The sequence below is a fragment of the Bidens hawaiensis genome, unplaced genomic scaffold (genome assembly GCF_021521415.1).
Source record: "Bidens hawaiensis isolate Kalapana, Puna unplaced genomic scaffold, B.hawaiensis_p1.1 tig00059069_1, whole genome shotgun sequence".
NCBI classification, from domain to species: domain Eukaryota; kingdom Viridiplantae; phylum Streptophyta; class Magnoliopsida; order Asterales; family Asteraceae; genus Bidens; species Bidens hawaiensis.
The window spans coordinates 10,539-25,323 of NW_027500648.1; the positions used below are offsets into that span (position 1 = coordinate 10,539).

At 41.1% G+C, this 14,785-nt stretch overlaps 1 protein-coding gene across 1 annotated transcript; it reads left to right on the forward strand.

Moving 5' to 3' along the window:
- Positions 1 to 399: 399 nt before the first annotated feature.
- Positions 400 to 1,721, forward strand: LOC143602519 (limonoid 21-O-acetyltransferse-like). The gene has a single exon (XM_077079595.1). The coding sequence runs from the start codon at positions 402 to 404 to the stop codon at positions 1,719 to 1,721; it is 1,320 nt and encodes a 439-aa protein (XP_076935710.1). The 5' UTR covers positions 400 to 401.
- The last annotated feature ends 13,064 nt before the right edge of the window (positions 1,722 to 14,785 follow it).

Genomic DNA, 14,785 nt, shown 5'->3' on the forward strand with positions numbered 1-14,785 from the left:
CGGTTTTCGCGCTGAAAAGAAAATTCTATGTTCTAACTATTTTCAAGTAGACCCAAATCGACGGATGGCTGATTGTAAAGTGGGTCTTATCTGTAGGCATGTAGCAATCTTTACTGAGTTTAACCTCACCTCGCTCTTTAACACGACATTTTGAGAACATCAGTCAACTTCAAGAATGTCTGTTTCTATTATACAAATATTATTTTTGTTTACCCAAAGCTTCAATTTTAATTGGATAGTTTAAGTCTTCACAATAATTGACAAAAGAGTATATTGTTTGTTAATATATACCACATGAGGGTGAGAGGGTGGCATAGGCTATATATAGTAAGAGCATATTTATCTACATATAATTTGCAGCTACAAGATTGAAAACAATAAAATCTTTCCATTAAAAGTTGATGATGATGAACGCAACGCACACCATTGTTTCTCGAGAAATGGTGAAGCCTTCCTCTCCAACACCATCTCATCTCCGGACTTATAATCTTTCTGAGACTGATCAACGAACCGCACACACATACATGCCAATAATTCTCTATTACCCAAACAATGAACCTTGCAGTTTATCCGCTGATGACAAAGTCCGGGTGTTAAAGAAATCATTGTCACAGAGCCTAACAAAGTACTATCCGTTTGCCGGCAAATTACACACACCGACCATGCCTTACATCGATTGTGACGATGAGGGGGTTGTATTTGTTGAAGCCAAAAACGATAGCCAAATGAACATGTCCCAACATATAAGTGAAGAAAATGACACCGTTGGCCAACTTTATGTTGATGGCATGTTTTGGCCAAACTCTCCCCATATAGCGAGTCTTGTTGGGGTTCAAGTCAATCACTTTGTGTGTGGTGGAATCGCGGTGGGAGTGACGCTGTCACACAGAGTTGGTGATGCCTGCACGGCTGTGTCATTCGTTAGTCATTGGGCTTCAGTGGCACGTTATGGTTCCACCGATCACAAAGAGGTACTGCCCCTTACCCCTCATTTTATTCAATCCCCAGCTACTGCCAACCTTCTTCCCCTTCTTGATACTTCGGCTTTATCTCCTTCTAAGTGTAGCGAACCTGTCACCCGAAAGTTCGTGTTCCCCAACTCAAAATTAATTGACCTCAAGAATAAGGTCATCACGGAAGGTGGATCAACACTATCTATAAAAAATCCTACAAGGGCCGAAGTATTGACTTGTCTACTTTACAAAACCACATTGGCAAGGGCGTCTTCTTTTAAGCCATATTTTTTATTTTTCCCCGCCAATATGCGTAGCAAATTTGTCCCAAAACTTCCCCAAACTACCGTCGGAAATTACGTAGCAAGTATCTTGATCAGCACCCAACATGAAACTGAAACTTCAATAAGTGTTCTGGTTTCCAAGATAAAAGATCAGAAGATCGAACTTGACCGAGTCCAAAACGTGCAGCTAGTTCATCAAAGGACTGATTGGATTGTGTCAAGTTTATTCAATGGAGAAGTAGAAAATGTTGTCAACAGAACCTTTTTGGTTCCGAGCTTTTGCGGGACCCCTTATCACAAATTCGATTTTGGATGGGGAAATCCCGCAGTTGCAAGTATGACGTTAAGATCTGTAAACCCAAGTGGTGCCGTGCTAATGGATACTCCCAATGGAGATGGTATTGACGCATGGGTGACTTTAGATAAACACGACATGGAAAGATTTCAAAATGATAAGGAACTCCTTTCATTTTGCCAAAATTAAGAGCATGTTTGGGATTGAGTTTGAAAAATGTTTATTGGCTTATTGGTGTTTTCAAAAAGCCAATAAGTTAAAATGTGTTTGGCAATCACCAAAATCCTTTTTAGTTTAGCTTTTTGAAGCGTTAAAAAGCAGTTTTCTAGAAGCCCAAATTCTGGCTTTTCAAAATGGCTTCTTGAAAAAGTCAATAAATATTTTTCAAACTAAATCCCAAACATGCTCCAAGTAAATCTGATTTGATGGCCGAAGTATTCTATCAAGTTGGGCTTTACCGATTCATATTCTATAAGGCTAAGTGTGGATAGCCATAGTTTGATTTCCAAATTCCTATTTTATAATATAGATGTTGATCTCTTTTTCTTGTTACTGTTCTATATAAAAAGCATATTGGTTAGTCAAATAAAAATTTGGTTGTTTTGTTTCCTTTATTCTGGTGTGCTCATCACTTCTGATCCAACATCGTGTATCAATAAAAAGATATGAAAGAATAAAGTAGTTTTCCTTGTTTTTCTACTCCAGATTTTTTGTTTCAAAAATTAATCATAGAAGGAAGAGAAAAGTATGTTTCTAATCTTTGCGTCTACCGAAAAATCTCCGGGCATCACTAACATCAAAATGTTTATTGTGTACGTTGTTGTTGGATCGGGATAAATTCTAGCTAGTATGATGCTTGGACTTGTTTTAGTAAGCACACTTACACTTGGATAAAATTTTCTTGGCTATTTTAACTTCATCTCACGAACTCAGCATCTTTATAGCTTACCAGCTTGTATCTTTTTGAGCATGTCTTTCAGGTTTTTTATACGGATTGTGATTGGTGTAAAACTGTATTATAAGTATTACGAGCTTACTCGAGGATATATTACACCTATTAGACTATGCGTAGTGGTAACTAAGCACATAGGGGGTTTTTTGACACGTGACTTCCAAGTTAGTTTTTCAAAATGTGTAGTGGTAAAAGGCCTCAAAACCCCTTGCAATGATTACCTTTTTCTCCTTCTATCTCACAAATCTCTCACGGCCTCTCCTTGTGTACACAACGAGTGCCTCCAAAATGAGGCTCAAAACTAGGGGGCGGTTGTAACATTCCCAGAACTTTCGTGCCATTTTTGCCAACTTTCAAAGTTAAGGGACCATTTGGTATTCTTTCAAACTTAAAGTTCAAGGTCTAATATGTAATTTTTCACGGTCTCATTTTGTGGCGGCCCGTATCAAACATAACATGGGTATTAAGTTTTTATTTAAGACTGGGTGTCACAAGCACCTACCATTTTGAGACGGGGTGTCTCACCCGCCTACAATAGATGAGACGGACCGTCTCTTTTTGTGTTGGTCCATCTCACTGCCCAGTTTAGCAAGAGGTTTCAAATTCAATCAAAACGTGTCTTGTGTCGATTGTTGACTCATCAACACCCCCTCGCCTATAAAATTAGAGCATTTGACGTCCATGTCCATCACACAACTTTTGGAAATCATCCCATGCATCATGAGCAAGTTTAAGCAAGTGTTCTTGAGTTCTTAATCAAGTCCAATCTAGTTCAAGGTTTTCTAAGGCAATAGGAAGGTGTTGATCAAATTCCAGAATCATTAGCAGCCATTCCCAATCATCCCTGATTTTTAATATTGTTCGGAAGTAAGGAAGGCATGTTCTAACAATCATTTAAGTTCGTTTATCATGTTTAAGCGAGATCCAACCACCGTTACAATGATTTACAGGAATCACATAAGTGTTACTTTTTATACATGCATAAGATCATAGTACACTTAATATGAGTCAAAAAGATGTCAAGGTCATTTTTACACTTAACAGCCAGAAAACAGAGGATTAGGCGGATCGTCTAATCATGTGACAGCCCGTCTCATCCCAACTTTTGATAGATGTCAAGAGATCAAACTTGTGGTTGCATGTCACTGATATTTGAACTGTCTCGTTATGATACGGCCCGTCTCAAGCTAATTTTAATTATTATGAAGGAAGTAAAGTTTTGAACCAATAAACAGAACCAGTCTTAATAAACGAGGTTTGAAACGATAAAATCGGGATAGTATGGTCTGTAGCTGGATCAAGAGATACGATCCAGGTATTTATGTAAACGTATTTATTATAGGTTAAACATCATTGCAAAGTTTTCAAACAAAATCACCCCATCATACAGAACAGACAATCAAAAGTAAATACGTTAAACCTTTTACAATCAGTCAAAAATAAAATAAGCATGTTGTTTATCTTAAAGAGTCAGTCAAATGTTACATGAGATTACGTAATCTTTGAAAGGCGTTATAATACAAAACAGAAAATAAAAGCATCTCGGACCGATTACACATGTGTCTAGATCCAAACATAACTTACTAGGAGACATGCTATTGTTAGTCATAACCAGTTCTCCAATGGGTACAACTCCTGGAGAACCCTTGAATTATATGTGTTTGCTATGGTACAAAACCTGAGATAAAAAGATATTCATGTTGTGTTGTACAGAAAACTATCTTTGTATTTAACGAAAAGTTGACTTAAAACTCTATTAGAGTATGCCAACGTTTTTCCAGCATATCGCTGACATATTTCCCCTTCACATTGAAGTTAACTAAAAGTAGCAGTATATACAAGGATTAGTACTCATTAACATAGATAGATGCTCGCAACTTGAAGATAGCTTAATTTTGTTAAATTAAAATTCTTGTAACAATGATACAATATTTGTAAACCAAATACTTTGGTAGTTAATTCCTAAGAAATTCTCAGTGTATATTAATATTTTATTATTATGAAGCCAGATATTCCGCTAAAATAAACTCGTAACTCTTATATATTTACAAAACATGTATCATCGAGTGTCACACTTCTAGGTTCTAAGTTGGGGTGTGACAGCGGTGTTCGTCTAGTTTTGGATCTCATTATGCTCTCACAACATTACCACTATTGGTGGTCTTAGAAGTAATGTCGTATATAGCCTCTGTTTACTTAGTGTTAGCACTATCATGAAAGTTAGACATGTAGGGGAAAGTAACAAGCCTGTAGGAACAGGAAGTGGAGCCAGTCAAATACGTGGAAAGATATTATATGCTGGAATTCTAAAGAGATGGGGCATTTTAGGAGTCGGTGTCCAAATGAGAGTGATAAGAAAGAAATGAATGTTACAGAAAATAACACGGTGAAAGAAGCAACTATTGAGGGTGATGCTTTGGATTGTAGTGTTCAGAGTAACATTAATTCATGGGCTATAGATTCTGGTGCATTGTTTTATGCCACTCACTTCACTGAAACGATGAGGAATTTGAAGTTACGAGACTTTGGAAAAGTAATACTTGTGAACAATGAAGTTATTGATGTTATGGGCGTGGGTGATATAGATTTAAAGACTTGAGATGATTCATGGACTTTAAGGATGTTAGGGTTATTTCAGGTGGTCTTAAGATGTCGTTGATTTTGTCAGACAGTTGGATGATCAGGGACGTGACATTAAGTTCAGGAGTGAGCAGTAGAAGGTGGTTAAAGGTAATCTAGTCATGGCTTGAGGAAGTAAAAATAGTTCATTGTATATGGTTGGTTTAGCATCTAAGGGAGTAACCGTCCCAGTTTAGAAAAAAGCCAAAGTCTGGTTCACAAAATCTCGTGGGAAGAAGAAACTTTGTTTTGCAGATGACAAATCTAGAGACACAGGTCCGATTCAGGTTGAACGTGCTTGGAAAAGTTCAAAGAAACAATCAGGGTTTTTATGACAGTGGGAGCATTGACAGCTATTCAGTCAAAGCTTTAGTCAAAGTTACCACGCAGTAGGTTATAAGAACTAGTATTCTAGCAATGTTGTTGAGACCAGACCCGACCAGGATTCGGTCCACTGGCCGGTCCAATTCTATGTAGCTCGCTTGTCTACCAGAGAACCGGCCGGTCCAAACCGGTTCAACCGGTCTGACTGGAAAACCGGACCGGTTGAACCAGTTTACTATAAATTTTTTTAAATCTTTTTTTCAACCATAAACGTCGTTTTTTTACCAAGTTTGTTAGACAGGTTGAACAGATGAACCGGTTGCTCGTCCGGTTCCATGTCCGATCCGATTGAAAACATAGTATTCTAGTGATCAAAGTCTCTCAAGGGGATTATCTGATTTTTTCAGAGAGTGTTTGTTCTTATAAATTTTCAGTTTCCGACAGTTTGTTTAAGTGGGAGCTGGTTGTAACACCCCGACCAAAGGCGGATTATACATCGGGGCGCCACATATTGTTTCATTACTCGTGACACTATTGGGTGTCAATATTTAATAAATACATTCATTCGCGCATACGCAACGTAAACAAAAGACAACTTAAAACAACATAAATTAATATATTATAAGACAAAATATTCGAACAATAATAACTTGTCTTGATACATTTTAATCTAGGTCCAAAAGTAAAAACGTCCTACGTGTCCACAAGCTCCAAATGTAGCTACAGCAAACCTGAACATGTGTTAAAATAAACGTCAAACACTTGCGTGCTGGTGAGAAATCAAGTTTAATAGATAATCATAGATAATAACAGTAAATCTGCGCGCAACACGTGTATGTCTAGAGTTTAACAAGGGTGAAATCAGATTGTGATCAAGCCTAAGATAGTTCATAGATCATAGTTCAATCCATGCTCCCAATTGAGCATAAAAACGAGAAAACATCTGTGCAAGTGTAAACAAAGAAAACCGTAAACGCTAGGTCTCCCGTGTTCATCTAATGGTACCAACGGAACTGCGGAATAGGCCGAACAAAGCGGTTAATGATACACACATACAAATAAACAGCCAAGTAAACATCCTCAACACATGGGATACTGCGCGACTAAAGTTCATAAACAGTTTAAGACTCAAGTTTTGTACGAACACATGAACATCCCAAAACATTAAAACTAAAAAGGGATTAGATACGAGATTACTCACTTGATAATCGGTGTGAAGATAGATAAAGCAAGAACCAACTTTAAATAAGCACAAGTTATCCTATAAATAAGATTATTGTTTTAATAATTTGTTTTAAGTCTAGAATATAAGTTAGCATAATTAAATAAGTAAATTATTATAATAATATATGTTACCGGAAAAGCAGGAAGAACAAGGAGGAAGACGGAGGCAGAGAGGGAGGCGGCAGGAGGACAACGGCAGAGAGCAAAAGGAAGAGATAATGTGTTTGTGTGTGATGTGTTATGAAAATAATATTAGTATTTATAGGGAAAACCCTAGGAGACATAAATCCAGAAAAAGGGGAAAAGATCTTCAACAGGATCACGCAAAAGATAACAAAGTAAAAAGATTCCAAAAGCAAGAGATATCAAAAGATATGGCAGCAGGGAAAAAGAGAAAAAGGCTGACAGGGAACAGTAAAAAGCATGGGCGGTTCAGATAAAGGTACTGGTTAAAGCATGGAAAAGCAGATCTCAAAAGATAATGGCAGTCACTTTTTCTACCAACCAAAGGGGTTGGTACGCATGCTGCGCCGAAAGTAACTATTCAGACATTAGATAGGTTAGGTCAACAGCTCAGAAGATAAGACAACACAAAAGCATACAGGCTGGATAAACAGAAGACTTAACGGGTCTGGCGCGAGAAGGCTGAGTGCGTGAGCGCGAAGGCTGGCACAACAAACCTTAGCGCACTGCGGGAAGAATCACAAATCCTTAGCGTGCTGCGTGAAGAACTAGAATTCTAAGCGCAACGCGGAAAGAACATACATTCTTAGCGCGCTGCGAGAAGAGTTCTCTTCACGCATCGCAGGAACAAGATGTCTTCACAGGTTTCCATGCAAGGAGTCTGGCGCGTGAAGCTGCAGACATCCGTAGGCGGGAAGAACCAAAGGGCAAGCAAAGAGTTAAGGAAAAAGGGTTCAAGGCTTAAGGGCGGAAAGGCAACAGGAGAGAAAAGAAGGCGGAAAGAAACAGAAGAGGGAAAAAGGCGGGAAGGAAACGAAAGGCGGAAAGGAATATACTATTAAAAGTAAAATATAAATAATAAATAAATAAATAAAACAGAGAGATAAAACAGAGAGATCGGGTCAGAGAAACGGGTACCTGGGTCGGGTCGGGTCGGGCAGATGTCACAGTCTCCCCTACTTTAAGAAATTTCGTCCCGAAATTTATCTCGAAGTAGGTTGCGCAGAGAACAGGTGCGGGTACTTGATCTTCATTTGATCTTCCCTTTCCCATGTAAACTCGGCTCCGCGCTTGGACTCCCAACGAATTTTCACGATAGGGATACGACTGCGCTTGGTTTGCTTAACCTCGCGATCCATAATCTCAACAGGCTTCTCAACGAAATGCATAGTTTCATCAACTTGAACTTCATTAAGTGGAATGTGAAGGTTCTCGTCAGCTAAACACTTCTTGAGATTGGATACATGGAACGTTGGATGCACATTACTGAGCGCGGGCGGCAGGTCAAGTCTGTAGGCAACTTTTCCCACACGCGCGAGAATCTTGAATGGACCAACATAACGAGGAGCAAGCTTACCTTTCTTCCCAAAGCGGACAACACCTTTCCAAGGCGACACTTTGAGGAGAACAAGATCACCTACTTGAAATTCGAGAGGCTTTCGTCTGCGATCTGCGTAACTCTTCTGTCGGCTTCTGGCAGTCAGCAGATGATCACGGATCTTGGCGATTTTATCGGTTGTCTCTTGAACAAGTTCGGGTCCTGTGATTTGAGTTTCACCCACTTCGCTCCAACAGATTGGGGAGCGGCACTTACGACCGTAAAGTGCTTCAAATGGGGCCATACCGATACTGGAATGATAGCTGTTATTATAGGAGAACTCGATCAAAGGCAGGTGCGAATCCCAATTACCTCCAAAATCAAGAACACAAGATCGGAGCATATCCTCAAGAGTCTGAATAGTTCGCTCAGACTGACCGTCAGTCTGAGGATGATATGCCGTACTCATGTCCAAGCGAGTTCCTAGCGCAGATTGGAGAGATTTCCAAAAGCGAGATATAAAACGGCCATCGCGATCGGATATGATGCTCAAAGGAGTACCATGGTGGCAGACAATTTCCTTGACATAAAGCTGCGCGAGTTGCTCAACACGGTAGTTTTCACGAATGGGCAGAAAGTGAGCAGACTTAGTCAAACGATCCACTATTACCCAAATGCTATCATGTTTGCTTGTTGTCAAAGGTAACTTGGTAATAAAGTCCATCGCTACACATTCCCATTTCCACGTAGGAATTTCTGGTTGTTCAAGCAAACCAGATGGGCGTTGGTGTTCAGCTTTAACTTTAGAACAAGTCAGGCATTTAGCTACGAACACAGCAATATCCTTCTTCATACCGGGCCACCAATAAGTAATGCGCAAGTCCTTGTACATCTTATCAGCGCCAGGATGAATAGAATACCGAGATTTATGCGCTTCACACAGGATATCAGCGCGAAGATTCTCATCAAAGGGAATCCAGATGCGATTGAGATAGCAGAGAATTCCACTTAGATTAGGGACAAAGTGCGCTTCCGCGCCACACGCTAACTCGGCGCGAAGGTTACCAATACAGATGGATGCGTGCTGTGCGTCACGAATTCGCGATCCAAGGTTGCTTAGAATCGGCGTGAAGTGAAGCTGCGTGCGCGGCAAGATACAGTTAAGCTGGCAGGGTTTTCGGCTGAGCGCGTCAGCTACCACATTAGCTTTACCAGGATGATACCGGATCTCACAATCGTAATCGCTGATGAGTTCGTTCCATCGGCGTTGCCTCATGTTAAGTTCCTTCTGATCAAAGATATGCTGAAGGCTTTTATGGTCAGTGTAGAGGATACACTTAGTACCATAAAGGTAGTGTCTCCAGATCTTCAAGGCAAAAACAACTGCACCAAGTTCGAGGTCGTGAGTTGTATAATTCTTTTCATGAACCTTGAGTTGCCTTGATGCGTAAGCGATAACCTTGCCTCGTTGCATAAGAACACAACCGAGACCTTGGTTGGAGGCATCGCAGAATACGACAAAATCATCATTACCCTCAGGTAGCGCAAGAACAGGAGCTTCACACAACAATCGCTTGAGCGTTAGAAAGGCTTCTTCTTGCTTCGAGCTCCAAATATAAGGTTTGCCTTTGTGCGTCAAAGCTGTTAAAGGCAAAGCAATCTTTGAGAAGTTCGAAATAAATCGCCGGTAATAACCAGCTAAGCCCAAGAAGGAACGGATCTCGGTAGGAGAAGATGGCGTAATCCAGTTCTTGATTGCTTCAATCTTGGATGGGTCGACATGAATACCCATCTTGTTTACAACATGACCAAGAAACTGTACTTCATCAGACCAAAATTCACACTTGGAGAGCTTGGCAAAGAGTTGCTCGGTTTGAAGCTTTTGCAACACCAATCGAAGATGTTGCTCATGCTCGGCCTTAGTCTTAGAATAAATCAGAACGTCATCGATAAACACAATCACGAACTTATCCAAGTAAGGCCTACACACCCGATTCATTAGATCCATGAAAACGGCGGGTGCATTGGTTAAACCGAAGGACATGACCAAGAATTCAAAATGGCCATAGCGAGTACGAAAAGCAGTCTTCGGAACATCTTCATCGCGGATGCGCAACTGGTGATAGCCAGAGCGGAGATCAATCTTGGAAAAACAAGAGGCACCTTGGAGTTGATCAAAGAGGTCGTCAATGCGCGGTAAGGGATACCGGTTCTTAATGGTGAGTTTGTTCAACTCGCGGTAATCGATACACATGCGAAACGATCCATCTTTCTTTTTAACGAACAACACCGGAGCACCCCAGGGCGAAGAGCTAGGGCGAATGAATCCTTTAGCAGTCAACTCTTGAAGTTGGCTTGCCAATTCTTGCATCTCAGCGGGCGCAAGACGGTAAGGAGATTTAGCTACGGGGGAAGCACCAGGGACAAGATCAATACGGAACTCGACTTCACGAGCGGGAGGGATACCAGGAAGATCATCAGGAAAAACTTCAGGGAAGTCACGCACAACAGGGATATCGCGAAGCTTCTTTCCTTCAACAGGTTTAACCACATGGGCTAAAAATGCAATACACTTCTTCCGCATAAGCCTTTGGGCTTCGGCGCAAGACATAAGCTTGAGACCGCGGGAAGGTTTCTCGCCGTAGATGTGCAGATCACCATTTTCTCGAGGAATGCGAATCATCTTCTTGGCGCAAATAACTTCGGCGCGATTCTTCGAGAGCCAGTCCATACCAATAATAACATCAAAGCTTCCAAGAGGCATGGGGATGAGGTCAATCAGAAAATCGTTTTCGTTAAGGTTAAGCGTGCAATCTTTAATTACCGAGTTTATTAAAACAGTTTCGCCATTAGCCAGTTCAACTGAAAAATCTTCTTTTAAGTTATCGCGCGGTCGCGCAAGCTTCCGCTCAAAGGCGCGAGAGATAAAACTTCGATCGGCGCCAGTATCAAAAAGCATAGATGCATAAAATCCGTTAAGCAAAAATGTACCATTAACTACGTCGTTATTCGCTTGCGCTTGGTGCGCGGTTATGTTAAAAGCTCGTCCACGCGTCACTTGGTTTGAAATCTGGTTCACCGGATTCGCTTGCGTAATCTGAACTTGTAGCCTTGGGCATGCGTTCCGGAAATGACTTGGATCACCGCAGTTAAAGCACGATCTGGGTCGTGGGTTTTGGTAAGTTGGTTGTGGATTCTGCGGGTAGACTGGTGGTGTTGGCGCAATCGGATTGGAGGGAGGGGTTCTACAGTACTCAACGGAGTGACCTACGCGGCCACATCGGTTACACTGGCGACACGGGACTTGAGGTGGGTGGTGAAGTCTACAGGTTGGGCAGAAGGGTTGGTTTCCTGTGTAAGGTTTCTTAGGAGGCGGGGCAGGAAGTGCTGGATTGGTTAAGGCATAGTTATGGACTACAGGAGGTGCTGGGTAGGTTGACAGTGGGTTAGGCGCGTAAACTGGGGGTTGATAAATTGGTTGCTGGACAATGGGCGGGTTGGTAAGCGCATAGGCTTGTCTGCGCCTACGTTTCTGGTTATGGTTTGAGGGTTCAGGTTTGGTTTCTGCGAGTTCAGGAGCAGTCTTGGTTTTGGTCTTCTCAGTTCCCCGCAGGAACAGGGTTCCTGCTCTGACATGGTTGTCGCTGAGCACAGCGGCCAACTCAATGGCGTCAGAGAGGGTTACTGGGTTTCTGGCCCATACAGAATCTTGAATTTCCATGGGGAGACCCCCAAGGAATTTCTCTATGGCTCGGCGGGAAGGGGTAACAAGGTGAGGGACCAGTAAGCTTAGCTCGTGGAATCGCGTCGCGTACTCGCGCGCTTCACCGCTGTATTGCTTCAAGTTCCAGAATTCCTCCTCTAGGCGCTTAATTTCGTTGGGAGGGCAGAATTCTCGCGTCAGAATTTCCTTGAATTCCTCCCATGTCATGCTAGAAGCAGCCTCTGCGCCACGCGCATGAGCTACTCCATTCCACCATGTAAGCGCTCTAGATTCCAGGACACTGGAAGCATACAGGGTTCGTCTGTCTGAGGGGCATTGGGTGTGGAGGAAAGTGTTTTCAATTTTCTCAAGCCACTGGAGCATCACGGTGGCTCCTTCAAGACCTGTGAACTTCGGAGGGTTACCCGCGTTGAAGGATTTAATGTTGTAACTGGAGGTGTTGGTATTGTTTTGGCTCAAAGCTTGGGCTATTGCGGCGGCCATTTCCTGGGAACGTTGCTGTCTACGTATGCGCGAGGCTTCTCTTCTCTGAAATCGGCGAGATAGCGGAGGCATTCTATAAAAGTTTTAATTTTAGTTAATATCTTGATTTTAGCACAAAGTTTAATCTTATAAAGCTTGGTTTCGCGGAGTCAGTTACTGTTAAAAGTAAAATAAATGACCCTAAATGCAGACTTAATAAAGGTAACAAACTTGAATCAAGAATCGACAATTCATGTATCACCATGACTTTCCGGATTCCCAATTTAAAATATACGAGCAAACGAGTATTGGAGATTGACGATTCATGTATCACCATGACTTTTCAATCCTTAATATAAAATATACAAGAAAATGAGTATTGGAGGTTGACAATTCATGTATCACCATGACTTTTCAAGTCTCCAACCTCAGAACATAATCGTAAGTGGAAATTGAAAATAACTATTCATGTATCACCATGACTTTTCGGATTTTCAAACCCAACAAACGAATATGTAAGAAAAATCAATAAAAATCGAAATTCAACAAAAATCGAAATATCGCGTAATAAAATCATATACTGCGCAAGCGCGAGCATATTCATAAATAACGAGTAATTAACAATAAACATGCAAACATGAGATTTCTCTCATGCGCGAGAAGGGACTCTTAGGTATTCTAGGCCGTTACGTCTAACCACCTATCCTAAAGTCAACGAGCTCTGATACCAATCTGTAACACCCCGACCAAAGGCGGATTATACATCGGGGCGCCACATATTGTTTCATTACTCGTGACACTATTGGGTGTCAATATTTAATAAATACATTCATTCGCGCATACGCAACGTAAACAAAAGACAACTTAAAACAACATAAATTAATATATTATAAGACAAAATATTCGAACAATAATAACTTGTCTTGATACATTTTAATCTAGGTCCAAAAGTAAAAACGTCCTACGTGTCCACAAGCTCCAAATGTAGCTACAGCAAACCTGAACATGTGTTAAAATAAACGTCAAACACTTGCGTGCTGGTGAGAAATCAAGTTTAATAGATAATCATAGATAATAACAGTAAATCTGCGCGCAACACGTGTATGTCTAGAGTTTAACAAGGGTGAAATCAGATTGTGATCAAGCCTAAGATAGTTCATAGATCATAGTTCAATCCATGCTCCCAATTGAGCATAAAAACGAGAAAACATCTGTGCAAGTGTAAACAAAGAAAACCGTAAACGCTAGGTCTCCCGTGTTCATCTAATGGTACCAACGGAACTGCGGAATAGGCCGAACAAAGCGGTTAATGATACACACATACAAATAAACAGCCAAGTAAACATCCTCAACACATGGGATACTGCGCGACTAAAGTTCATAAACAGTTTAAGACTCAAGTTTTGTACGAACACATGAACATCCCAAAACATTAAAACTAAAAAGGGATTAGATACGAGATTACTCACTTGATAATCGGTGTGAAGATAGATAAAGCAAGAACCAACTTTAAATAAGCACAAGTTATCCTATAAATAAGATTATTGTTTTAATAATTTGTTTTAAGTCTAGAATATAAGTTAGCATAATTAAATAAGTAAATTATTATAATATAATATATGTTACCGGAAAAGCAGGAAGAACAAGGAGGAAGACGGAGGCAGAGAGGGAGGCGGCAGGAGGACAACGGCAGAGAGCAAAAGGAAGAGATAATGTGTTTGTGTGTGATGTGTTATGAAAATAATATTAGTATTTATAGGGAAAACCCTAGGAGACATAAATCCAGAAAAAGGGGAAAAGATCTTCAACAGGATCACGCAAAAGATAACAAAGTAAAAAGATTCCAAAAGCAAGAGATATCAAAAGATATGGCAGCAGGGAAAAAGAGAAAAAGGCTGACAGGGAACAGTAAAAAGCATGGGCGGTTCAGATAAAGGTACTGGTTAAAGCATGGAAAAGCAGATCTCAAAAGATAATGGCAGTCACTTTTTCTACCAACCAAAGGGGTTGGTACGCATGCTGCGCCGAAAGTAACTATTCAGACATTAGATAGGTTAGGTCAACAGCTCAGAAGATAAGACAACACAAAAGCATACAGGCTGGATAAACAGAAGACTTAACGGGTCTGGCGCGAGAAGGCTGAGTGCGTGAGCGCGAAGGCTGGCACAACAAACCTTAGCGCACTGCGGGAAGAATCACAAATCCTTAGCGTGCTGCGTGAAGAACTAGAATTCTAAGCGCAACGCGGAAAGAACATACATTCTTAGCGCGCTGCGAGAAGAGTTCTCTTCACGCATCGCAGGAACAAGATGTCTTCACAGGTTTCCATGCAAGGAGTCTGGCGCGTGAAGCTGCAGACATCCGTAGGCGGGAAGAACCAAAGGGCAAGCAAAGAGTTAAGGAAAAAGGGTTCAAGGCTTAAGGGCGGAAAGGCAACAGGAGAGAAA